The 27,573-nt window shown below is 35.0% G+C and overlaps 1 protein-coding gene across 1 annotated transcript in view; it reads right to left on the bottom strand.

The window, feature by feature from the left end:
- LOC138393671 (disintegrin and metalloproteinase domain-containing protein 5-like) overlaps positions 1 to 24,479 on the bottom strand; it is a 99,074-nt gene extending 74,595 nt beyond the window's left edge. Inside the window, exons 1-8 of the mRNA XM_069485050.1 lie at positions 24,471 to 24,479; positions 24,027 to 24,351; positions 23,362 to 23,441; positions 13,825 to 13,880; positions 11,218 to 11,296; positions 10,870 to 10,946; positions 9,299 to 9,476; positions 8,368 to 8,433 (exon numbers count right to left, since the gene is read on the bottom strand). Of these exons, the coding sequence (XP_069341151.1) occupies positions 8,368 to 8,433; positions 9,299 to 9,476; positions 10,870 to 10,946; positions 11,218 to 11,296; positions 13,825 to 13,880; positions 23,362 to 23,441; positions 24,027 to 24,351; positions 24,471 to 24,479 (870 nt within the window). The remainder of the gene's footprint in view (positions 1 to 8,367; positions 8,434 to 9,298; positions 9,477 to 10,869; positions 10,947 to 11,217; positions 11,297 to 13,824; positions 13,881 to 23,361; positions 23,442 to 24,026; positions 24,352 to 24,470) is intronic.
- Positions 24,480 to 27,573: the final 3,094 nt, after the last annotated feature.

The following is a 27,573-nucleotide window of genomic DNA, read 5'->3' as shown; positions in this document are numbered from 1 at the left end:
TTGAAAAGTTTAAAAACACCATTTAAGGAAATAATCAATGAAAATTTCCCAAGACTAACAAGAGAATTAGATATTCAGATACAGGAAGCCCAAAGGTCCCCAGGCAAATAAATTCCAAAAATGACTTTACCACAGCACATTATAATCAGAATGACTAAAGTCAAGGTGAAAGAGAGAATTTTAAATTAGCGAGAGAAAAGTGTCTAGTTACCTATAATGAAACCCCATCGGGCTAACGGTAGAATTCTCAGCAGGAACCTTCCAGGCCAGAAAAGAATAGGATGGCATTTTTGTTTGAAAACCAAAAAAACTGTCAGCCAAGAATTTTATATCCTGCCAGAATAAGCTAGAGAAATGAAGGAGAAAGTCTTTCTCAGACAAACACTGTTAGAATTCATCACCACTAGACTAGCACTACAAAAAATGCTGAAAGGGGTCTTAAACATGGAAACAAAAGGTCAATAGTCACCATCATGAAAATACACAAAAATATAAAACTTACAGGTCTTACAAAACAATCAAACAAAAATGAAGAGAATGGAATAAATGGCAACATGACAGAAGTTCAGCAAACCACAGAAACAAAAAGAGAGAAAAGAAACAAATAAATTATAAAACAACTAGATATCAACTAACAATATGACAAGAACAAAAGTGCACATATCAATATTAACTTTGAATGTAAATGGGTTAAATTCTCCACTTAAAAGATGTAGATTGGCAGAATGGATAAAAACCATGTTCCAACTATATACTGCTTACAAGAAACTCACCTTGCCCATAAAGATACATATAGACTGAAAGTAAAGGTATGGAAAAAGATATTCCACATAAATTGAAACCAAAAGCAAGCAGGAGTAGCTCTACTTATATCTGTTAAAACAAAATTTAAATTAAAAAAGACAAATAAGGTCATTATATAATGATAAAAGGATCAATTCAGTAAGAGGACATAATGATCCTAAATACATATGCACCCAACAGCAGAGCACCCAGATTCAAATAACAAATATTACTAGACCTAAAGATAAAGATAGACAGCCAAACAATAATAGTGAGGAACTTCAACACTCCTTTCACAGCACTAGAAAGGATCATCAAGACATAAAATCAACAACAACAAAAAAACCCAGAATTTAAATTGGGCTTTAAACCAAATGAACTTAACAGACACTTACGAAACATTCCACCCAACAACTACAGAATATACATTCTTTTCATCAGCACATGGAACATCTCCAAGATAGGCCATATTTTAGGCCACAAAACAAATCTTAACAAATTTTTAAAAATCAAGATCATATCAAGTTATCTTCTCAGACCACAGTGGAATAAAACTAGAAATTAATATGAAAAGGAGTGCCAATCAACCAATGAGTGAATACAGAAAATGTACTTTTCTTTATTCATTATTTATGGAGTACTACTCAGTGATAAGAATGAATGAATGTCTTTTGCAGCAACTTAGTTGGAACTGGTGGTCACTATCATAAGTGAAGTAACTCAAGAACAGAAAAGTAAATGCCACGTGTTCCCAGTTATAAGTGGGAGCTAAACTATGGCTACACAAGGGCACAGAGAGTGGCATAATAGACACTAGAGACTCACCGGGGGGTGGGTGGGAAGGGGTGAGGGATGAAAAATTACCTATGAGGTACAATCTACACTACTCAGGTGATGGATACACCAAAAGCTCAGATACCATCACTATACAACATGTACATGTAAAGGAATTCAACTTGTATTGTATTAAAATAAATAAAATTAATTTTCTAAAAATTCTCCCTTGGTTCTTAATATCTGACAATTTGATCATGTGTCTTAATGTAAACTTCTAATGGTTAATCCTTTTAGATGTTCTTTAAGCTTCATGAATCCTTCCCTAGATTTAGAAAATTTTCATCCATTATTTCCTTAAATAGGCTTTCTACCCCTTTCTGTATCTCTTGTTCTTAAATTTTCATAATGCATATATTGGTTCACTTAATGCTGTCCCATAATTCCTTAAACTTTCTCTACTCTTTTTTATATTTTATTTTGCTTTTGCTCCTCTTACTGGATAATTTCAAATGACCTGGTATATAGTTTCACAGGTTCTTTTTCTGCTTGAGCAAGTCTGCTGTTGAATCCCTCCAGTAAATTTTTAGTTCAGTTATTGTCTTATTCAGCTTTAGAATTTGCATTTGGTTCTTTATTGTTTCTATCTCTTTGTTAATATTCTTGTTTTGTTCATGTATTATTTTACTGATTTCCCTTAATTGTCTGAGTTCTCTATAATTCACTGAGCTTCCTTACGACAATAGTTTCTAATTCTTTGTTGGGCATTTTATAAATCTTGATTTTTTTTTTTTTTTTTTTTTTGAGACAGAGTCTTGCTCTGTTGCCTGGGCTAGAGTGAGTGCCGTGGCGTCAGCCTAGCTCACAGCAACCTCAAACTCCTGGGCTCAAGCGATCCTACTGCCTCAGCCTCCCGAGTAGCTGGGACTACAGGCATGCGCCACCATGCCCGGCTAATTTTTTCTATATATATATTTTAGTTGGCCAGATAATTTCTTTCTATTTTTAGTAGAGATGGGGTCTCGCTCTTGCTCAGGCTGGTCTCAAACTCCTGACCTCGAGTGATCCACCCACCTCGGCCTCCCAGAGTGCTAGGATTACAGGGGTGAGCCACCGCGCCCGGCCAAAAATCAATGTGTTGAATATTTCAATCAGCTTATATTAGCTGCTTATGATAAGGTAAAGGAAGAAAAACATAAGATAAAGGAAAAAAAACACTGAACTTGCAAGAATTCTCATTTCCAGTCATTCAAGCTCAAAGTAAAAAGTAATCTCATATCAAAGGGGTAGCTATAATACACTATTAAGACCTTTGAAAGACTTAAGGTTATGTTTAGTAAATAATCTCAGTATACAAAAGGGCTTCTAAGAATTTTAAGGGTGTTGTCACACAGTAACTTGGCAGGCCTCCCAAAGTAAAGACGTCTGTTTTTAAAAGAATTTATGAGTGTGGTTTTTAACAAATGGAAGGAACTATAATTTGACACACAGAAAGCCCACATAAAATTTGACACTTGTGTGCATCAAAGGACACCATTAACAAACAGAGTAAAAAGGCAACCCACAGAATGGGGGGAAATATTTGTAAATCAAATATCAGATAGAGATTAATATCCAGAATATGTGAAGTAATCCTAAAACACAATGACAACAAAGAACACAATTAGAAGATTACATGCACAAACCCAGAGAGGACACATCCTTAGAAAAGCCTTCAGAAGTCTTCAGGATCTCTAGCTGTACTGATTGGTGGAAGCCTCCCTGTACAAAACCAGAATGAAAAGACTGGGAGAGGTGGTTGATTTTTCAAATGCAGAAGTCCCAACATAAGTCAATAAATAATAAGGTATACCAAAAAAGGAAACATACCTGAATCAAAGTAACAAATACAAATTAGATCTCCATAAACCAACCCTAAGAAAAGGAGATATATCAATTACCATACAAATACTCAAATTAGTTGTCCCAAGGATACTCAAAGAATTCAAATAAAACACAGATAGACAACTGAACAAAATCAGGGAAATGATGTATGAACAAAATGAGAATATCAAAAGAGAGACAGAAATTAAGAAGAAGAATCAAACAGCAATTTTAGAGCTGAAAAATACAATGCTAAATTGAAAAATTCACTAGAGGAATTTAACAGCATACTTGAAGAGGCAGAAAAAACTATCAGTGGAAAAAACCAAGATGTTAAAAATTACAGAGGCAAAGGAATAAAAAGAATAAAGAATGAAGAAAAGTGAAGAGAGCATAATGGACTTAGGGGAAACCATCAATCAATCAGACTACCATTTATGGTAGTCTAAAAAAGAGAAGTATCAAAAAGGTAAAATAGGAATAAAGTTAACTGATAAGGTGAAAGACTTGTACACTGAAAACTATAAACATTGTTAAAATAAATAAAAAAGATACAAATAAATGGAAAGATATTCCATGCTTGTGAACTGGAAGACTTAATACTGTTAAAATGTCCATACTACCCAAAGAAATCTAACAATTTAGTGAAATCCATATGAAAATACCAACAACATTTTTGTGGAAATAAAAAATTCCATTCTAAAATGCATATGGAATTTCTTGGGACCTAAAATAGCCAAAATCATCTTGAAAAGAACAAAGTGGGAAACCTCATGCTTTCTGATTTCAAAACATACTAAAAAGCAAGAGTAATCAAGACAGCACAGTACCGGCATAAAGACAGATATGTAGACTAGTGGAACAGAATAGAGAGCCTAGAAATAAATGCTTGCCCATATTACTAAATGACCTTCAACAAGGGTGCTAATACTACACAAGAAAGGACAGTCTTTTCAACAAATGGTGCTAGGAAAACTGGAAATCCACATGCAAAGAATGAAGTTAGATTCAACTTACACCATGGACAAAAATTAACTCAAAATCGATTAAAGACCTAAACATAAGACCTAAAACTATGAAACTTTTAGAAGAAACTTTTTTAGAAAAAGTTAGGGGAAAAGCTTCAGGACTTGTATTTTACAATTATTTCTTGTATATGATACCAAAAGCACACTCAGCAAAAGCAAAAATAGACAGATGGGACTATTTCAAACTTAAAAACTTTGGGCATCAAAGGACACAATGAATAGAATAAAAAAGCAAACTATACAATGGAAAAAATATTTGCAAATCATATATCTGATAAGGGGTTAAAATACAGAATATATAAGGAGCTTCTACAACTCAACAAGACAAATAAGCAATGAAAAAATAGGCAAAGGATTTGAGGAGTAGATTCTTCAAAGAAGATATACAAATAGCCAAGAAGCATATGAACATATCACTAATCTTTAAAAAATGTAAGGTTAAGGAAATGCAGATGAAAATCACAATGAGGTATCACCTCATCCCATTAGTATAGCTGCTATCAAAATAACTGAAAATAGCCAGTGGTAGAGAGGAAGTAGAGAAATTGGAACCTCTGTGCACTACTGGTAGAAATGTAAAATGGTCCAGCCATTATGAAAAACAACATGGCTGTTCCTCTAAAAATTAAAAATAGAATTACCATATGATCCAGCAATTCCACTGCTGGGTACATAACCAAAAGAATTCAAAGAAGGTTCTCAAAGAGATATTTGCACACCATGTTCACAGCAGCACAATTAATAACAGTCAAAAAGTGGAAGCAACCCCAGTGTCCATCACTAAATGAATAAAGAAATGTGACATATACATACAGTGGAGTATTATGTAGCCTGAAAAGAGAAGGAAATACTGTCACATGCTACAACATGAATGAACCTCAAGAACATTATGCTAGCTAAATAAGCCAGCCACAAAAAGACAAATACTGTTTGATTTTATTCCTATGAAGTATCTAAAGTAGTCAAAATCATAGAAACAGAAAGTAGAAAGGTGGCTGCCAAGAGCTGAGGGGCAGAGGGAAGAGGGAATTAATGCTTAATGGAAATGGTATCAATTTTCAAGATGAAAAAAACTAGAGCTCTGTGGCATAACAATGTGTATATACTTCATACTACTGGGCTGTACACTTAAAAATGGTGATGGTGAATTTAATGTTATGTGTTTTTTACACAATAAAAATAAAAGTACATACACAATGAAAATGATTACATAGTTCTAATGAGCAAAACTAGCATCTAATCCCAAATCTCTTTGACTTCAAACCATGCACTTGTAATTGCTACAATCTAATTCATTATTAAACACAATAAACTCTGCATTCCTTCACTGGAAAACAGAGCAATGGGTGATTTCTTACTAGAGGGCTATTTTTGGAAAGAGAACTAGAGGACCTTCCCTAGCAAGCTCTCCACTGGACTGCACCAAGGCCACAGTTAATCTCATACCTACCACTGGTAACCTCATAGCAATGTATATTTTGTTTTAATGAAATAGCTGATATCTCCTTAAGTGTATTCCTATGCCTTTGAAATCATAATGAAAATTTTTCTCTGTGAGTAAAAAATGGTTAAAAAGAAATTTAAAAAAAAGAAAAGAAAAAAAAAGCCCACAAACTTTTAAGATAGTTATTTCAATAAAAAACCACCAACTTAGATTAAAAGGATCCGGGATTGATAAAAATGCAAAAAGGTCTCTGGGATTCCAGCCAAATAAATAAATGTTTACTGTTTTAAACCACTAAATTCTGGAGTGGTTTGCTATTCAACAATAGGTAACTTATACTTATCTTCAAGTCTACAAAGATAATTTTGATATTAATCTAGCTATACCAGTTTTTAAAAATTTCTGTTTACATGGTATATTTTCCTATTCTTTTACTTTCATTATTTATGTACATATTTTAGATGTCAATTATATGCAAAATGTATGTATGTGTTTTGAATGATGGTATTTGTTTTTGCCTTTAATTCATCTTTATCTTTGGTTTTTAATTGCAGGACTTAGTCCCTCTACAGCTAATATAATTACATGTATATTTAAGCTTAAATCTTCTATCTTAACCTTAGCTTTTAAATTTGTCCCACATTTATGAGACAAATGCTAAATGTATACTGATTTTTTTTTCTTTATTGACTTTTTCATTGATTATGCTTAAAATTCTGCTTTTTCCTATTAATTATTTTGAAATTTTATAGAATTATGATTTCTGGGTATTGCTGGCTTTGTACTTGGTAAACTTAGCTATATTAAAATACCTCCAACTCTTTAGTGCGCCATGAACTTCAATTTTTGTTATTCCTCCCAACATTTAGCTCAGCTCTCCTGCCTCATACTCACCTCTTCTGAAATCAATAGATTCCTTCAGGGGAAAATATTTTTACTTTTTAAAAATGTTTTATTTCTAATTATTATGGGTACATAATAGTTGTATATATTTATGGGATATATGTGATGTTTGGTACAGGCATACCACATGTCATGATGAAATCAGGGTAACTGGGTTCACTACCCCAAGCATTTATCATTTCTTTTGTGTTGGGAACATTCCAATTCCACTCTTTAGTTACTTTAAAATATATAACAGGCTGGGCACAGTGGCTCACACCTGTAATTCCAACACTTTGGGAGGCCAAGACAGGAGAATGCCTTGACACCAGGAGTCCAAGACCAGCCTGAGCAACATAGCAAGACCTTGTCTCTATAAAAAAATAAAAAACTTATCCAGGCATGGTGGCACATGACTATAGTCCCAACTATTTAGGAGCCTAAGGAAAAAGGATAGCTTGAGCCCAGAAGTTCGAGGTTGCAGTGAACTATGATGATACCACTGCTCTCTAGCCTGGGCAACACAGTGAGAGTCTGTCACAAAAAAAGTAAAAATAAAATTAAAAATACAACAAATTACTGTTAATGATAGTCACTCTATCATGCTACTGATTGTAATATATATTATAAAATTTTGTATCTGAAGGTTTTATAAATCTAAAACTATTATTTTTTGTTTTGCTAACCATCATTCATGGTGGCTTATTTCCTTATGGACTGTGAGCTCATATATGTATGACTGATACTAATCTGTAGGAATCTTGAGATACCCTGCTTGAAGTTGCATTCTTCCAGAGATAAATACTATTTACTTCACCAGGTGCCCTCAGTTCTTTACCAAAGTGGGACAAATGTAGCCTCACAGATCAGAATCCTAGCCACGTACGTAATATGTATGCAAAGCCTAAGTCCATGTAAGATCAAAAGTATAGTCATGAATTCTCATTATGAGGATTTTGTTTTGTTTTTCTTTTTGTTTAATTTACCTAGATCTGAGAAGAAAACATGTGATAACTGTTTCTGCCCTTTACGTGAAAGAAGTGGTATATTTGTTTTGCATACTACTCTTCCAATTAGGCTGAGGCAATTAAATACTATTATTATATGAGGGGGTTGAAGGTTTGAGAGAGTTGTAATCTATCCTTTCACCAAGGATGCAGTTCTTTTGAAAAAAGAGAAACAGTCAGCAAGCTTTAAGAAATTAAGATGCTTCGCTGTACAGAAGTGACTCAATCCTATATACAAAATAAACAAATCAACAAAAACTTGGTTTATTCACAACTTGTACGAATGTGCTAATTGAAAATTCAAAATAAAATAGTTGGGATATACATACATAATGAGCGGGATGCGCAGTGTCTAGAGGATGGACACGTTTGAAACTCTGATTTGGGGGATGGGGGGTGGGCAAGGGCAATATACATAACCTAAATTTTTGTACCCCCACAATATGCTGAAATAATAAAAAAATAAAAGAAAAAAGAAAAAAGTAATAAAATAAAATAAAATAGTTGAACATTTTCATTGCATCATGAAATCTAAAGACAAATGTTAAATAATTTTAAAAATAACAATGCATAAAATGGGACCTACCAGACCTTTATCCACAATAATATGCATTTCAAGATACTGAGGGAATAACTTCGTAAATTCAGTTCTCTGAAAAACAACACAATATGAATCCTGAGGAATTTATGAAAATTTATCTTCTACTGAAATTTTATTCAGAGATAAACTGTGCTGGTACTGATTACATAATGAGGCTATTTTCAAATACAAAATTTAAATACTATTCAGAAGATTCCAGTTCAAAAAAATGTCCTGGTTAGTAAGAATTTTCAGTTAAATTTCCCAAGATAGATAAGAACCCAGATATCTTTGATTTTTGTAGTAATTGAAACTAGAAATTGTAAGTTATAACATAAAGCTTTGCTTTTCTTCACCTTGTGCTAATTTTCATATTAATCTTTCATGTGGCCAGATTATTAAGAACTTAATTATGGCAAACAACATAGTTTAGAAAAATACTACTAAAGTTTACAATCAATGGCAGTACACCAGGTGTGTTATTTATGGCAGTTTATAGGTCTTCGTGAAAGAAAAATTCATCTCTTTGTTTTACATGTACCTATGTAAGCCACTGATATTATCCATTTTTTAACTCTCATGAAATAAAAACTTAACTGAGAAATCTAGATTACAGAATTTTCACCTAAATTACCTAAAAGGACTATTTTCCATTAATTATCTAATTGCTCACATGTGAAAATTAATGTTTTAGTTTCCTTTAGTCCTATATTCACATCTCCCTATTAACAAGATTTTTTGCTAAACTTTCATCTAACAGCAAACATAACAATGACCATAAATTCATTCTCTAGCCATTTTAAAAGTCATGTAAGGCCTTCATGAAAAAGTAAAATAATTTTAAGATTTGCAAGTCACCAACTGAAACTTGGCTATGAACGTATTTTTTATTTCACAAAATTATACTGAATAAGTTAAAATAAAAGTGAACACTTACTTCTGAACTTTTTCTGACTGGATACGGTAAATAATTAAACCAAGCAGAAGTGTCATTGTCTCCTAAGAGAGGAATATTAGTGTTATCACTTTTTTCTTTATAAATCATGTGCACAAATCCTGATAGAGCCTCCAATGGTTCGATTCCATATGAGATGTTTTTAAACTGCACCATTCCCCTGAATGTAAAATAACCAAAACAATTCTGAAATGAGTCTACCCAAACTATAAGCTAATATTATAATGAGAAATTTGGCCAGAATTTTTTTTAGGATTTAAAGTCACCTGGTTTTTCTACTTTATCTCTTTGTTCTTTGAGGTCTTTTACCCTAGAACTAGACCACCATAGCACAGGATGCATATTGCCCTATATTGCAAATCTTTTGTTTTTATTATTATCTTAAAGCAAGCACGGTAGTGGAACGGATCTGTGTGCTGAACACATTAACTGCCATGTGCATTGTATTTAACTTATGCTAGTTTTGAGCCCAGGGCCATGTGAAGCATATGTGACTGCATTTGGTTCATGAAAATCTTACTTGTTGAGGTTCTTATTGTTACAATTAATACTGACGATTTAACTGCATATAAATCATGCACAGAAAACAATAAAAAATAACTAATTTTTCATTAAATTCAAAAGGATCTTTTTATTTTCGAAGTTTTTATTCTATTTTTGTAATAAAACACTGTGGCCCCACGGAAAAAATAATTTTTCTAGTGTGGCAGTCAATGTGTTAAGTGCCAGAAGGCAGTTAAGGGTATCAAAAAGAAGGGATCTAAGACTCAGGAAAAGAGTGCCTACAGATTCTACAGGCTGGCTTAGAAAATCTGTACACTAGGAAGGGCTGTTAATCTGTTTAATACATTGACTGCCACGCTACAAAAAATTATTTTCCCAGGGGGCCCAGTGTTTTATTACGAAAATAGAATAAAAACTTCAAAAACAAAATGATTCTTTCTAATTTAATGAAAAATTTGTTATTTTTTATTGTTTTCTGTGTGTGAGTTACACACAACTTGAAAAATAGTTCATGGGGCTCCCAGGGTGAAGAGACGTGTGAGTTACATATGCTTCACGAGGCCCCAAGCTCAAAACTAGCATGAGTTAAATACAACTCACATGGCAGTTAATGTGTTAATGCCCTAAATCATTTGTTTTTGTGAGCTGACTTGAAGGTACTACAGGCCTAAAAGTGACTGAGTGCAGAGCCAGTGTCTATCAATTTCAGGCATTCTACAATTGTGAATCATTCCAGGAAATTAAGAAATCAGACAAAAACAGAATTTGAGAAAATGAAAGGAGTATAGAGACACCAATCAACTCTCCCTAAACTCAAGATTGTTCATATCCTCAAGCAGCAGATCCTGTCAGTATCAATAAGTAGCCTCCCATCAGGACCAGATGCTACCAGGGTGATCAACCCTTTTTTATTAGTAGTTCTGGTTCAGTCTTTAGGGAATTGAAGTAACAAAGCTGATGACAGAATTAGAAAAGATATATGAGGAGTTAATTCATAGACTAGCAGGATATAATATTGGCAAATTGAATATCTATAAATAGTCTACAACCTGAGTCCTGAACAAGTATTGAGGGTCACAAGAGAATTTGAAAAACCTGCAACATATCCATTATAATTGCAATCCATCTGAAAAAATAAAACACAATGAAAAACAGATGGGTAATATTTTCATATTAACACACCAGATGTATCATTTATATTTGTTACGTTAGCTACTTTTGTACTTTAATATGATTGGCAATTACTCAATGAATTTATACCAGGTAGAAATAAGCACCAGCCCAGGTTATTCAATTTCAGTGAATGTGCAAAATAATATTCCAGTAATTACAAGATATTTGTCTTTTTAAATAAATCTAGAGTAACAAGTCTGTAATTAAAAAATGACATGTCTTACCTGAACTAACAAAGATTTAGAATGTTGGACATCATTGTTGTCATAAGAATAAACAACAGAAGTTGAAGATAAAAATGATCTAGGTAAAAATCAAAAAACATGCTCAAGTTATGAAATAGAAAATGTAGAAAAAATTATTCTTTAAATACAAATTTTCTTTTTACTGAGGAATTTAAAGTAGTGCCAATCATCTTGATATATCCTATTTTCCAAATGTTTCCATCACTTATACTATTTAGGCACCATGAGAGGCATTTTAATCAAAGTGACATGCAATACTAAAATGCAGGTTAGTGAACAACCCAAATTGCTAGAGATATCAAAGTGAAATAACATAGGTCCCAATTTCCAGGGTAGAATTTTCAAATCTTTGTCTTTATCACTTATTGATTTCAGATTTTATACCTGAGTCTCAAAATTAAAATGTAAGGTTAGTACAAAATATTTGCATGGACTTACTACAAATTCATATTCACTAAGCTTTGCTAAATGTCAAGTTCTTCTCAATAACCTTAATTAGAATCTTCTTTTATTTCCCTCAGTAGCTATTCAAAAACTTGACACCACTCATGCATAACCCCCATGTTCCTTCACTCCCAGACCACCCGTTATCATCCTCACTCCTTATCTATTTCCAGAGGATGCCTTCTTCTATTTAGAGCAAACTTTATACTGGTGGTGCTACGGATCCCATCTTGCATCGTATGCTGAAGATACATACTTTTTTCTCTCTTATAATTTCAAACTATTGGCTTTTTATCCTGATGCTATCTGAAAGGTTATTATCAAGTAATTAACATCCTAAATAACTTCTCCCTTGACCCTGTGTCCTACCATTGCTATTCTCTGTATTTTTTTCAATTCTCAAAAGATTTTATCTAAAGAGTTACCTACACACATTTCCTCCGCTTTCTCAATTCTTATTTAGCCTTAAATGTCTCTGGAAGACATCCATAACAATCAGAATATCAAATCCAAAAGACATTTTAAAAATCATTTCTACACTGGACATCTAGCTTCTGCTTAAAAACAGTAACCCTGCAGTCCAATCACTTCATCTATAACAAGTTCATTTTTCTCCTTCTTTTCCTACCTTTTCGACCCCTCCAGCTTAATCTTCCATGTTGGCTATTCTTTTTGTTCTAACTATCCCAGAAATATTGCTGTTTCTCGAGGTTCAATTTTTAGCCACTAATCTTTTTATAAGCACCACATGTGTGAATGCTCATTTTTTTTTTTTTTTTTTTTTTTTTAGAGACAGAGTGTCACTTTGTTGCCCTGGCTAGAGTGAGTGCCGTGGCGTCAGCCTAGCTCACAGCAACCTCAAACTCCTGGGCTTAAGCGATCCTACTGCCTCAGCCTCCCGAGTAGCTGGGACTACAGGCATGTGCCACCATGCCCGGCTAATTTTTTCTATATATATTTTAGTTGGCCAGATAATTTCTTTCTATTTTTAGTAGAGACGGGGTCTCGCTCTTGCTCAGGCTGGTCTCGAACTCCTGACCTTGAGCGATCCACCTGCCTCGGCCTCCCAGAGTGCTAGGATTACAGGCGTGAGCCACCGCGCCCGGCCATGAATGCTCATTTTTTAAAGAAAAGTTATAGCCAAGCTTCTGCTTACTATAAATCTATATCCTCATTGTTAAATCTATGTTGCTATATTCCCACTGAATATCATCAGAGATTCAAATTCCTACATTCATCTATCCAGGGGAAAAACTCACTTGGATATCCTACAGGCACTGAAAATCAAACTTACCTCTTCCTCACACAAATATCTCCCTTGTTCATGTTCCTCAGTTAATTACCCTCTAACCTGTCCATTTTCTTGAGCAACAGTTACATTATCTGAGATTCTTTGCTTTTTCCCAATCTGCCAGATCTGTCTTGAGTTCTGCATTTTTCTTTCTAGTGCTATGACTGATGCCATTGTTCAAACAACTATCATCACTCACCTTAACTATTATATAGTCATAAATCGACCGACCTCTACCTCTACTTTTGCCTCAAAAACAGCCTACAAGACTCGGTGTGATTATGTAAGTTCATGCTTAAAATCATTTTTGGTTCCCAATATCCTTGCCATGGCATTATAGATCTTCTACCACCTCAGTCCTGCCTACCTTTCCAGAATCTTTTACCTCTATCCTTCAGAAAATATGTCCTTTAGTAATCCACATTGACTTTTTGCACAGAGAAGCCACTCTCTCACACCTCTATTGTTTTAAACATAATTTCCTCTTTAAATAGAATGTCCCCTTACCCCACTGCTCTTCTTTACATACCTAACTATACATATCTCCCCTCAAGATGCAAGTCGCCTCTTCCCTATTCCCTAAGAGTCTTCCCTGATTTCCAAGGAATAATATTTACGTTTTTATTAAAATACCATATTATAACAAAATTCTCTGTATTTCTATTAATCTGTCTATGAATCCTTTAACTGTGTAACATGTTTTATTTTCTTTTGTATGCCTAGGACTTTGCCCAATACCCAGCAAACAACAGGTATCAATACATTTGAATTGAAATAATTCTATTTATAACTACTTTTAAAAATCAAGAAACCAAAGAAGTAAAATTTGAGAAAACAAAATAACTACTTACTGCTTTTTGAGATGGACAAAATATGGTTTTCCCTCTATTGTAATGATATAAGCAACCTATAACAAAAGTATACAAAAAATTCAATAATAATACTTGTAAATAATGCATGCCAAATAATGTTTTCTCTAAATTATGCCTTAAAATATTGACAAAATTAATAATAATAATATATAATCATTATATTGGCTTTCCTTTCTATGTGGACCTTTGAAGCTTCAGAATTCTTGATCGAGAACTAGGTGGCAAAGCACTCACATGCCTGCTATTCACTATTACTCACATTTCCAAGGGAGAAGCTTGCCTGATAACTGTCATCTTTTGGCTCACACAGAACTCACCATCAAGGATGTTCACCTCACGTGAGGGGACCCGTGTTTCCTTTCCCTTAGCCCTTTTAGAAGGTAAATTGCCCTGCTCATTGGAAGGGACACTCCCAAAAGATAGAACTACAAGAAATGCAATACACCTCCAGCAACATAAAAAGTGCCATTGCATTTTGTTTATCTGTGTGAGCAACCAGACTCCTCTGGAATAAAATGTAGGAGAGAATAGGACAGCAAAGACATGTCTAGGGAACATCCTAGAAGATAATATGAAATGCAGTGGTCATTAAATTGTGTATTTGGTCAGTTTTTTAAAATTATTTTAGCAAGAGAAATAGCCATTTAAAACTTTTCAGTTCCTTAAGTGTATTAGAGCATAAAAAGGTTCCTTGCATCAGGCAAATATTCTGGGAAGAATCCCTTGAATGGCATTCTGGAAAGGAGTATAAGTGGAATTTGAAGGGGACATTTAAAATTGTGTCCTCTAAAAAGCCCTTGTTATTAAACAAATAAGATGAAAATTAAAGGAAAATATGAAATCACCAATAAAATTTAAAATACATATATCTTACAACAAAGCTATAACAAAAAAACTAGAATAAAATTTAAAAATGTACAAAACCAACAGAAGGAAAAAATTCTCAAAAGACACAACATTATCCAGAGACTCTACAACTGTTCATACACAATATCCAACTGATATAAGATGAACTGTGATCTTCCCCCCAAAATTCACAAGTTAAAGTACTAACACCAACTACCTCAGAATGTGACTGTATTTGGAGATAGGGTCTTCATGGCTAATGCCATACTTACTTGTGAGTAACCTGAAGCTCTATCACTAAATCAGGAACAAGGCAATTATGTTTCCTATCACCACAACTTTTCCAGATCACACTGAAAGCCCTAGCTAATGCAATAAAACAAGAAAAGTAAATAAAATTGATACAGATTGAGAAAGAAGAAATCAAAGGGCCTTTGTTCATAGATTACATGATCATCTATGCAGAAAATCTGAAAGGATCACCAAAAAACCTCCTGGCACAAGTAAGCAATTATAAAAAGGTTGCAGAATAAAAGTTTAATACACAAAAGTCAACTGCTTTCCTGTATACCAACAATGAACAGGTAGAATTTAAAATTAAAAAAAAAAAAACTATATTAGCAACCCCAAAAATGAAATACTTAGGTATAAATCTAACAAAATATGTACACATGAGAAAAACTATAAAACTATAGTAGCAAGAAATCAAAAAGAATTAAAATAGAGAGATATCCCATGTTTATGGATAGGAAGACTCAATATTGTCAAAATGTAAGTTCATCCCAACTTCATCTATAGGTCAGTACAATCCCAATAAAAACACCAGCAAGGTATTTTGTGGATATAAAGAAATTGATTCTAAACTTTATATGGACAGGCAGAAGATCCAGAATAGCCAACACAACATTGAAGTAGAACAAAGTTGTATGAATGACACTACTCGACTTTAAGACTTACCACAGATCTACAGCAATCAGAACAGTGTGGTATTTTCAAAAGAATAAAAAATATCTGCGGTCTCCAGGAAACTCATTTAACATGCAAGGATGCATTTAGACTGAAAATAAAGGGGTGGAAATTGATATTTCAAGCAAACGGAAGCCAAAAGAAAGCTGGCATGGTGGTTTTAATTTCAGATAACTTAGTTTTAAATCAACAAAAGTAATGAAAGATAAAGATGGTCACTATATAATGGTGAAGAGTACAGTTCAACAAGAAGACATAATTATACTTAATATGTATGCACCCAACTTAGGTGCACCCAGATTCATAAAACAAACCCTACTTGATCTAAACCAAATGATAAACAGCAACATCATAATAGCTGGAGACTTCAATACCCCACTGACAGCACAGGACAGATCCTCCAAACAGAAAATAAATGAAGAAATAATGGGCTTAAACAGAATGCTAGAACAAATGGGTCTGACTGACATTTGCAGGATATTCTATCCAAAACCACTGAATATACGTTCTTCTCATCAGCTCATGGGGCATTCTCTAAGATTGACCATATCCTAGGACACAAAGCATGTCTTAAAATTTAAAAAAACAGAAATTATACCATGCATCTTCTCAGATCACAGTGGAATAAAAGTAGAAATCAACCCCAACAGAAACTCTCATTTATACTCAAAGTTGTGGAAGCTAAACAACCTCCTCCTGAACTATCATTTCATAAATGAGGAAATCAACATGGAAATCAAAAGATTCTTTGAACTAAATGACAAAGCAGACACAAGTTATCAAAATCTGTGGGACACAGCTAAAGCAGTCCTGAGAGGAAAGTTTATTTCCATAAATGCCTATATCCAAAAGACAGACATTTATGAATAGACTCAAAGAACTGGAGAAAGAAGAACAGACCAACCCAAACCCAGAAAAAGGAGTGAAATTAATAAGATCAAATCAGAACTAAATGAAATGGACAACAGGAAAACTATACGGGAGATTAATAAAACAAAAAGTTGGTTCTTTGCAAAGATGAACAAAATTGACATGCCTTTGTTAGACTAAGAGCAGAAAAGAAAAATCTCTAATAAGCTCCATCAGGAACATGAAAGGAGAAATTACAACTGATGCCATGGAGATACAAGATATCATCTATGAATTCTACAAAAACCTTTATGCACACAAACTGGAAAATGTGGAGGAAATGGACACATTTTTAGAAACACACAGCCTCCCTAGTCTCAAACAGGAAGAAATAGAATTCCTGAACAGACCAATATCAAGAACTGAAATCGAAACAGCAATAAAAAAACCTTCCCCAAAAGAAAAGCCCCAGCCCAGATGGTTTCACACCCAAATTTTACCACACCTACAAAGAAAAATTGGTGCCTATCCTACAAAAGTTATTCCAAACATCAAGAAGGATGGAATCCTCCCCAACACGTTTTATGAAGCCAACATAACCCTGATACCAAAACCAGGAAAGGACGCAACAAAAAAGGAAAACTACAGACCAATATCCCTTATGAATATAGATGTAAAAATTCTCAATAAAATCCTAGCCAATCGAATTCAGGTGCTTATCAAGAAAATAATCCATCACGACCAAGTGGGCTTCCTCCCAAAAATGCAGGGATGGTTCAACATATGCAAATCTATAAATGTAATTCACCACATAAATAGAAGGAAAAACAAAGACCATATGATCCTCTCAATAGACACAGAAAAAGCATTTGACAAAATCCAGCACCCTTTTATGATAAGAATGCTTAACAAAATAGGCATAGATGGGGCCTATGTAAAAATGATACAAGCCATATAGGATGAATCCACAGCCAACATCATACTGAATGGGGAAAAACTGAAAGCATTGCCACTTAGAACTGTAACCAGACAAAGTTGCCCACTGTCCCCACTGCTATTCAACATAGTGCTGGAAGTCCTTGTGAAAGCAATCAGGCAAGAGAGCAGAATCAAGGGTGTCCAAATGGGGACAGAAGAGATCAAACTCTCACTCTTTGCTGATGCTATGACATTATATGTAGAAAACCCCAAGGATTCAACCAAGAGACTCCTGGAATTGATAAATGAATTCAGTAAAGTCTCTCAGGATACAAAATCAATACACACAAATCAAAGGCATTGATTTGCCAATAACAGACAAACTCAGAACCAAAACAAAGACTCAATACCCTTCACAATAGCAACAAAGAAAACAAAGTGCCTAGGAATATATTTAACTAAGGAGATAAAAGACCTCTACAGGGAGAACTATGAAACACTCAGGAAAGAGACATCAGAGCATGTAAACAGGTGGAAAACCATACTATGTTTGTGGATCAGAAGAATCAACATTGTTAAAATGTCTATACTACCCAAAGTGATCTACAGATTCATTGCAATCCCTATTAAATTACCAACATCACTTTTCACAGATATAGAAAAAATATTTTACGTTTTGTATGGAACAAGAGAAGACCCCATTTAGCAAAAGAAATTTTAGGCAACAAGAAAAAAATGGGAGGTATTAATTTACCAGACTTAAAACTATACTACAAGGCTGTGGTTATTAAATCAGCTTAGTGTTGGCACAAGAACAGAGACATAGATCAGTGGAACAGAACTGAGAATCCAGATATAAAACCATCCTCATATAGCCATCTAATCTTTGACAAAGCAGACAAAAACATACACTGGGGAAAAGATTTCTTATTCAATAAATGGTGCTAGGAAAACTGGATAGCCATATGTAGAAGACTGAAACAGGACCCGCACCTTTCACCTCTCACAAAAATCAAATCTCAGTGGATAACAGACTTAAACCTAAGGTGTGAAACTATTAGAATTCTAGAAAAAAATGTGGGAAAAACTCTTATAGACATTGGCCTAGGCAAAGAATTTATGAAGAAGACCCCAAAGGCAATCACAGCAAAAACAAAAATAAATGGGACCTGATTAAATTAAAAAGCTTCTGCACAGCCAAAGAAACTGTCATGAGAGCAAACAGACAACTTATATAATGGGAAAAAAATTTCTCATGCTACACCTCCAATAAAGGGCTGACAACTAGAATCTATTTAGAACTCAGGAAAATCAGCAAGAAAAAAATCAAACAACCCTATTAAAAAGTGGGCAAAGGACATGAATAGAAATTTTTCAAAAGAAGACAGAAGTATGGCCAACAAACATATGAAAAAATTCTCAACATCTCTAATCATCATGGAAATGCAAATGAAAACCACAATGAGATATCACTTATCCCCAGTGAGAATGGCCTTTATCAAAAAGTCCCAAAACAATAAATGTTGGTGTGGATGCCGAGAGATAGGAACACTCATACACTGCTGGTGGGACTGCAAACTACTGCAACTTCTGTGGAAAGCAATATGGAGACACCTCAAAGAGATACAAGTAGACCTACCATTTGATCCAGCAATCCCATTGTTGGGCATCTACTCAAAAGAACAAAAGACAGTCTATAAAAAGACATCTGCACCCGAATGTTTATAGCAGCATAATTCAAAATTGCAAAGATATGGAAACAACCCAAGTGCCCATCAATCCATAAGTGGATTAATAAAATGTGGTATAGGTATACCATGGAGTACTACTCAGCTATAAGAAATAATGGTGATAAAGCACCTCTTGTATTTTCCTGGATAGAGCTGGAACCGATTCTACTAAGTGAAGTATCCCAAGAATGGAAAAATAAGCACCACATGTACTCATTATCAAACTGGTTTCACTGATCATCACTTAAGAGCACATTTAGGAATAACATTAATGGGTGTCAGGCAGATGTGGGGGGGGGATGGATATATACATACATATTGAGTGCAATGCGCACCATCTAGGGGATGGACAAGCTTGAAGCTCTGATTTGGGGGGGGAGGAATGAGGGCAATATACATAACCTAAACTTTTGTACCCCCATAATATGCTGAAATTTAAAAAAAATGTAATAACAACAAAAAAAGAATAAACAAATAGATCAATGGAATAGAATAAAAAGACCAGAAATAGATCCACATAGATATAGTCAACTAATCTTTGACAAAGAAGCAAATGCAATAAATGGTGTTAGAGTATATCCACATGTAAAACAAACAAACAAAAAGTTATCTAGACACTGATGGGATTAAGACCACTGGGACTCAGGGATGCTATGTCTGAGGCTGTGAGAGGTGAAGGAATTGCCTGAGCAGAAGCCTGAAATAAGGGCAGATGCTGACTGCCTAGTTGGGGGACATACATCAGTGATCTGGGAATACAGCAAAGCATGACCCAACCTCAGAGCCTAAGGGGTCTCATGTATGAAAAGCCATGGAGCAGCCTGACATGCAAACTTCTCATGGCTGTAGAGGTAGATTGCAATATGTCAGCCTAGGAGAAGGGTCTTAAGGCTTCCATTGTTAGAACACCACGCCAAGTTCCTTCTCTCTCTTTCTCTTCACAATGCCTCAGTTAATATAAAACCAGTCTCCTAGTGGAAAAGTACGTAGTTTCTTTGTTCCTTGATCAAACAGGTCACAGCTACTGAAGTTAGAAGATAGATATCCATGTACATAGCTTGAGCTTGAGATAAAATTAGTTTACCTTGATCAAAAGGGTTGTACCTACTGAAGAATTACGTGTTTTTCACTTCTAGAAAGGTGAAGCAAATTAGCTAGGACAACCTGAGACCTTTGATCATTGTATCCCATGATTTTTTTGCATGAGATCATTGTATTTTGCAACATGGCAAAGAGAATAAAAAGCAAGTGCTGGGTTTCAGTCACTGCCACCTTGGCACCAGAATGCTGGTGGTCCCTGATTTCCCCGCTCTTTTAAATGCTATTTCTGTGTCTGTGTCTCTGTTTCTTTCATCTCTTGCAACATTCTGCCAGGGGACCCTATCTTTATCGGGGACATTGCAAACCCCCGATAAGACACAGGCCTTACATTCTTCACCAAAAGTAATTTAAAATGGATCACAGACCTAAATGTAAAATGTAAAACTATAAAACTCCTAGGAGATAACATGGAAGAAAACCTAGATGATGAGCTTGGTGATGACTTCCTAAATATAAGACCAAAGGCACTATTCATGAAAAAAAAGAATAGATAAGTTGGACTTCACTAAAATTAAAAAATTCTGCTCTGCAAAAGATACTCTCAAGTTAATAACAAGATAAGCCACAGACTTTAAGAAAATACTTGCAAAAGACATATCCAATAAAAGACTGTGATCCAAAATGTACTTTGAATTCTTAAAACTCAACAATAAGAAAACAACCAACTTGATCTAAAAATGGGCTAAAGGACTTGATACCTTCACCAGAGAAGATATATGGATGTCAAATAAGCATAGGAAAAAGATGTTCCTCATCATATGTCATCAGTGAAATGAAAATTTAAACAAAGATATACCACTATACACCTATAAGAATGGTTAAAATCCAGAATATTCACTTACACCAAATGCTGGCAAGGATGCAGAGCAACAAAAACTCTCATTCATTGCTGAATGAGGAAATAAGGAGGAATGCAAAATGGTACAGCCACTTTGGAAGACAGTTTGGCAGTTTCTTAACAAAACTAAACATACTCTTACCATATGATCCAGCGATCACATTCCTTGGTATTTACCCAAAGGATGAAAACATGTCCACATAAAACCAAGTACATGGTTGTTTACAGAGTTTTATTCATAATTACCCAAATTTAGAAGCAACCAAGACATTCTTCAGTATGTGAATGAATAAACTGTGGTACATCCAGAAAAGGAACATTATACAGCACTACACAGGAATGTGTTCTGTAGCCATGAAAAGATATAGAGGACACTTAAATGCATATTATTAAGGGAAAAAAGCCAATATGAAAAAGATGCATACTGTGATTCCAACTATACAACAATCTGGAAAATGCAAAATTATGAAGACAGTAAAAAGATCAGTGGTTGCTACAGGTTGTGGGAAGGAGGAGATGAATAGGCAGAGAGAGAGGTTTTTTGCATGGGCAGTGAAACTACTCCATATGATACTACAATGGTAGATACATGTCCTTAAACATCTGTCAAAACCCATATAATACACAACACCAAAAGTTAACCCTTGGACTATGGGTGATAATGATATGCCAGTGTAAGTTCATCAATTGTAACAAATGACCACTCTGGTGGGGGATGTTGATAATGGGGGATGCTACACATGTTTGGAGGATTAATATGAGAGATATCTTTACCTTCTGATCAATTTTGCTTTAAACCTAAAACTGCCCTTAAAAATAAAGTCTACTAAAAATTGTGTTGAAGAAAATAATTGACAAAAGAAATATATCTTTTTCGGTGTCAAATTTGTTCTTAAAAGCAACAATATTACTTATGAACAGAAAAATTCCAACTTGAAATGGGTATCATGGCACTTGCCATGACTGTCTTTTGAAATAGATTGAATACTTTGAATAATTAAATTATTTTATATGCACGTTAGTTACTAAATATTTTTCCACCATGGGTAGAAGTGGAATCATCATGCATAGTATCGGAGATGAAGGTAATAAAAATTGATGACAATGTCTTTTTCTGTCAGTGGACATTTTAAAAAGTTGAGAGTGCAACATAATCCTGCTGAATGAAAAAGCAATTTAAGAAGGGTAATGTTGTTAACTTTATGTCAGTACATGTTCAGTATACCATCTCACAATGCTAATGTCCAGCATGTTTTCTCGTGAAGAAATGTTCAATTTAAAAAAAGAATGAAGTAAATTGGATGCAAGCACTGCAGAAATTATGTTACAATATAAATGGAACATAGAGTGTAACTGCAAAGAGTTTTATAAGCAAATTCTGCAAAACAGGGAACTGTTAAGAGAAGTCAAATCATCAGGAAAATACAAATCAAGAGAGAAGTACCTAATTTAGATGCTTGCAATTTATTTCAGATGAGCAACAGATAATTTTAGTATAAGTAAGCTCATGCAATAGTTCTATTTTATGTACACATGCATAGGCAATTAGATATCATTCAAATTCAACTGGGTGTCCTGTGTTTTTACTTGCTAAATTGTGGAGCTTTCCAGGTCCTTAGGCACTCTTTGTTTTGCAGGTCCTGCTTCATATCACAGGAAACATATTCAAACAGAATCACATCCCACATTAACAATAATTTTCTGTTGTTAAAAAATATTAAAAGCTAGCTTTTTAAGTTGGTATAGTTAAAAGAAACACACTGAATTTCCACATTATTAAATGCCCTTTTAAAAATCCTAGAGACTGGACAAATGAGAAACTCAAAGATTGCTCATAAATAATAGAGGGGAGATGGGTATTATTAATCTCAGGAAAAAAGAAATTAAACAAAGATGAAATGAATCAGAAAAGGAAGCTGTAGTAGGGCTAATACACCACAATCTAGCTAGTAATTTGCTTGGGAGGCAACAGAGATGGATGTTCAAAGCTACCTGGCATGCATGTTGGTAAATAAAACCCAGCTACTAAAGGAAGAAAAGGTGAACAAAAATATCCCTAAAATCCTTCATCGTCAACAGAAACATACACACAGAGTCTCACATGTTCATTCACATCAAAATGTTCCCTGTGGTGAACCTGTTCTGAGCTATCAGCTCTCCCTCCAAGAAGTGTGTCCTGCCCATATTCAGCACCTTTGGTCTTCAGTCGTGACATTAAAGGCAACTTAACAAAATTTAAGATTAAAAAAAATATTATTTGCCAATTACATTATTTTCTGGACCTCTTTTTGCGCCCGATGGTGAAATCTTCTCAGGAACTGTGGTGTGCAGAAAGGTTTTATGAGGAGCTAAAAATAAAAATAAAAATAAGCAATGTTATTTTGACCCTTGTGATCTTACATTATTCATTTCTAAGTCTAATTTTGCATTTGTTTCTCTACATTATCAGTCATTTTTAAAATAATCTATACATCTTGTCCTTTCCACAGTCTTTCTTAAGCTACAAATTTCTGACCGCTCCTTGCCTCTCTCTCTCTTCCTCCCCACAAAACACGCGCACACAAAGTTTACACAGTCCGGTCCTTTGACTGCTTGACTAAGTTAACACTGAATACCAATTTACAGTGTTGTAAAGAGGCGTAGAAATGAGAAAACACGGATGCATCGAGAAAGTGAAATCATCTGTACAAAAGAATACACAATATTGGATACCAGGTTGATCTGCAGTTTTCAATGGAGCAGGTAGAGGATAGTGGGTGCCAAATTGGGAAATCATTAATAGCTTCTTTATGGTGCTGCAACTATTCCTAGGGTAGTAGAATTTTGTATGTGGAAAAAACCACACATTTGGTTTTGGTTGATTTTACAGAAAAGGAAACCATTCCAGAGTCTGCCCGAGGCCGCCTCTCTGCCTTTTTGGCCCTAGACCTTACAGTGGGTGGGGAGAGCACGGAACCCGGGAAACACCTGGGCCGGGACCCGGGCCGGCAAGTGCAGCCCCCCAAGTGAGTCAAGTTCCCCTCGGAAGCCTGGCGTGGACGAGGGGGGCAAGTCTCCCGCGTCCCCCGGACCTGCGTGCAGCCCGCCGAGGCCAGCGAGGAGCGCCAGCAGCAGGAACATGGCTCTGCTGTCCTGGAGCCGCCGAGGGACAGCGGTTGAGGCGTTGAGGCACGTGAGGGCCCGGGGCGGGGGACGCAGGGGGGCGCTCTCTGCTCCTCGCGGGGAGGCCGCGAGCGGACGGGGCGCATGCGCAGCTGCCTGCAAGAGAAGCCTCAGCGTTGATTGACACAGGGTCAGGTTAGTGTTGGAAAGGCTGCCTGGTTTTCACTTCTCAGGTTAGGGTGTTGCTTGGTGAGGCTTTTGTTTCTATCTTTTACTTGGGCCATGGCTTTTTAAACTAATTTCTGGTTCCAGTGAGGAAAAGAAACAAATATAAAAATGCTCAGGTTACTGATAGCAAACATCTTTCCTCCCGTTACATGAATGTACCGTCCAAACAGTTGAGCTAGAATCGGGCAAAGTGCGTTTGCAAAAAATGTTGCAAGCGCTGTGATTGAATGGTTGGCTACACCATTACAGAACAGCTATTTAATACAGAACATCTCATACAATCCCTGCTGATATGGAGACTTCCAACATACCGTCTCTACTATCCCAAGCTATTATTGCTATACTCTGGGCAATCCTGCAGTCCCTAGTTTTTACTTCTTTAATTAGACCTTTTAAAATTCTACCTCTATTAGAAGCAGAAACAGTTTGATTTTTTGGGGCCCATGGGAGCTCTTTACTTAATACACTACAGTACAGCCATATCCCCACATTAACTATAATTTTGCAGTAAAAAATGCTGAAAGCATATTTATAAATTTGCTTTGAAATTACTTGTCTGTTACGCAAAACTAAGGAAAGTTATTAGCAGAATAATAATAGCAAATAATCTTTAAATAGAACCAAGTGACCAAGAAACAAAGTCACAATGGATTAAACAAATAGTAGAATGGATATATTGCTTAATGAATTAGTAATTTGGAATATCAGATTGACAGCTGTCCCAAAAAGGAACAGGGAAAGATAAAAAAAAAAAAAAAGAAAGAAAGAAATACAAAAATAAAATTAAGTGATATGGAAAATAGAAGTAGAACTGTCAATATCCAGAGAATGGCATTTCTAAAAGAAGAGAAAAATCAAAATAGGAGAAAATACTTAAAGGGATAATGGAAAAAGTTTCCGTAAATTTAAAAATTAAGACAATGACTTTAGATTGGAAAGGACCCAGAGACTAAAAACTTGGCATCGAAGAGAAAAAAATAAAAAACACACCTGAAATTTAAAATGACAGCAAGGAGAAAATTCTAAAATCTTCCAGAGAAAAAGAACAGATCACCTACCAAGGAACACAGATCAGATCAGATCAGATCAACATGAATAGCCATACTGGAGGCATGAAATCAATGGGTTCATATTATTAAAGTGTTGACTGAAAAGAACTTTGGAACATTTTTCAAATGTTAAGACACAATTTTAAAAATGTTCTCCAGTATGTAAGTTCGAAAAGGTTTGCCATAAAGATCGATATTGGAAAGGCATTTCATAGAAGTAACCACACAGGGAAACAGGAGATGCTATTAGTGGCATCAGAAGTACTAATAATAGACTATCTTTAAAAGTTTGTTTATATGTAAGAAAAAAATACCAAATCAAATAATGAGAGGATATATTTCTAATACCCAGAATCACATTTTTAGACAATATTACTATAATGGGAGGGATGGAAAGGGGAGATGCCAGAGTAATCTTAGTTTGGAAGATTTTAACATCTATTTATATATTTAAATAGCTTTAAAATATACCACCAAAAATTGATAGGAATATAGGGGAATTTTGGCAAAAGTATCATCAGAGTTGGAGATTAAAACATATCTATTATATTAATAATATTGATAAGTCAAGCAGACAAAATTTAATGAAATACATATATATATGTGAATTGGATGGCAAACAAGCCTGATCTATTAGACATTTGTACAATTCTAAATCAACTATAAAGAACACGCATTCTTCCCAACCACCCAAGGAACATTTACAAAATGATCATATCCTTGTTCTTAAGATATTTCAACCAATTCTAAAGAATAAGCACATAGTTGAGTTTATATTTGTTTCCAATTATATTGATACTACATACTAATTGGACCATTTGGTCAATTTAAAATTAAGGCATTATTGATATAGTTGGGTTGTAATATATCATCTTACTGACTGACATCTGACTTTTTATTTGCTCTACCATTTTTATGTTTTTCTCTCCATTCTTGCCTTCTTTTGATTCATCATTCTTTATTATTCCATTTTCCTACTTTATTGGCATGACAGCTATGTAGTTTTAAAATTTTTCTTTCAGTGGTCACCTTAGAGTTTAAGCATCTACCCAGGCTAATCTCCCTATCTTAATGTCTGCTATTAACCTTAATTACATTTGCAAGTTTCCCTCACAGAAATACCTACTTTGGTTTTTCATTGAATAACTACAGAATAGGAATCTTGGAAAGATATCTTTAGAATTCTGCCTACAGTAATGTCTCCAAGTCCTTTGGGCCCTTATCAAAGTGATTTAGACATGATTCTTCAGGTGTCATTCTTTGAGGATGAGGTGGTATGATGTTTTAGCAGGTCTTTGAGAGAGTATGAAGGTACAGCCTCCCTGATTCTGCCATAGTGTATACTCACTTTAACCTTCTGTTGCTAGGTGTTTATTCTACTTCTGTCAAAACAGAATGGCTTACAAAGTTCACCAAGTCCTTCTGCAAACCAAGATGCCTAACCTGAATTGGATCATGTCTAGCCTGAAAAGTTATATGGGGAAATGAGAGTGCCATTGAAATGATGAGCAAGTTTCATCTCTCCACACAAGAAATAGCTTATACCCTGAAACTTCACCTCTTAGGAGGCACTCTTCTATGTCCTTAGAACTGCTACACGATTAAGGGATGGCTCCACCACCCTCACTTCCAAATGGCTAAGAGGGAAAGCACATAAAACAGCCTCTTGGCATAGGCTCGAAGAGAAGGGTGAAGGAGCCTCAGTCAAGTGAGCAAAATTGAAGACAATACTCATGAAATTTATCTGGACTCTAGAGTTCCATCAAGCTTCTCCTTATAGAGTTCTATTACTTGTCTTTATCTAATAGTTTAGTGACCTTGTCTGGCATTCTAATGGTTGGAGAACTGTAACCGGCGTTGAACTGTGCAAGTTCCTGTATGTTCAAGTTTCTGACATTTCAGACAGAATTGAAAAACTAATTTTCCACGTCAATGTTCACCAAATTTCTAGTATACATTGACACTGAACCATGTTGTTGATGTGAACACAAAGCCTACAGACTCTCTCACACATGCCAGGGAGAAGCATGGTGGTACTGAGATGCCTATGGCACACTCAAGCAGACTTAATGTCCCTTCACTTTGGAGTATGCCGTGCTCT

The sequence above is a fragment of the Eulemur rufifrons genome, chromosome 12 (assembly GCF_041146395.1).
Source record: "Eulemur rufifrons isolate Redbay chromosome 12, OSU_ERuf_1, whole genome shotgun sequence".
NCBI lineage: Eukaryota > Metazoa > Chordata > Mammalia > Primates > Lemuridae > Eulemur > Eulemur rufifrons.
The sequence above is the reverse complement of the archived record's forward strand: the minus strand, read 5'-3'. Positions and strand labels throughout refer to the sequence as shown.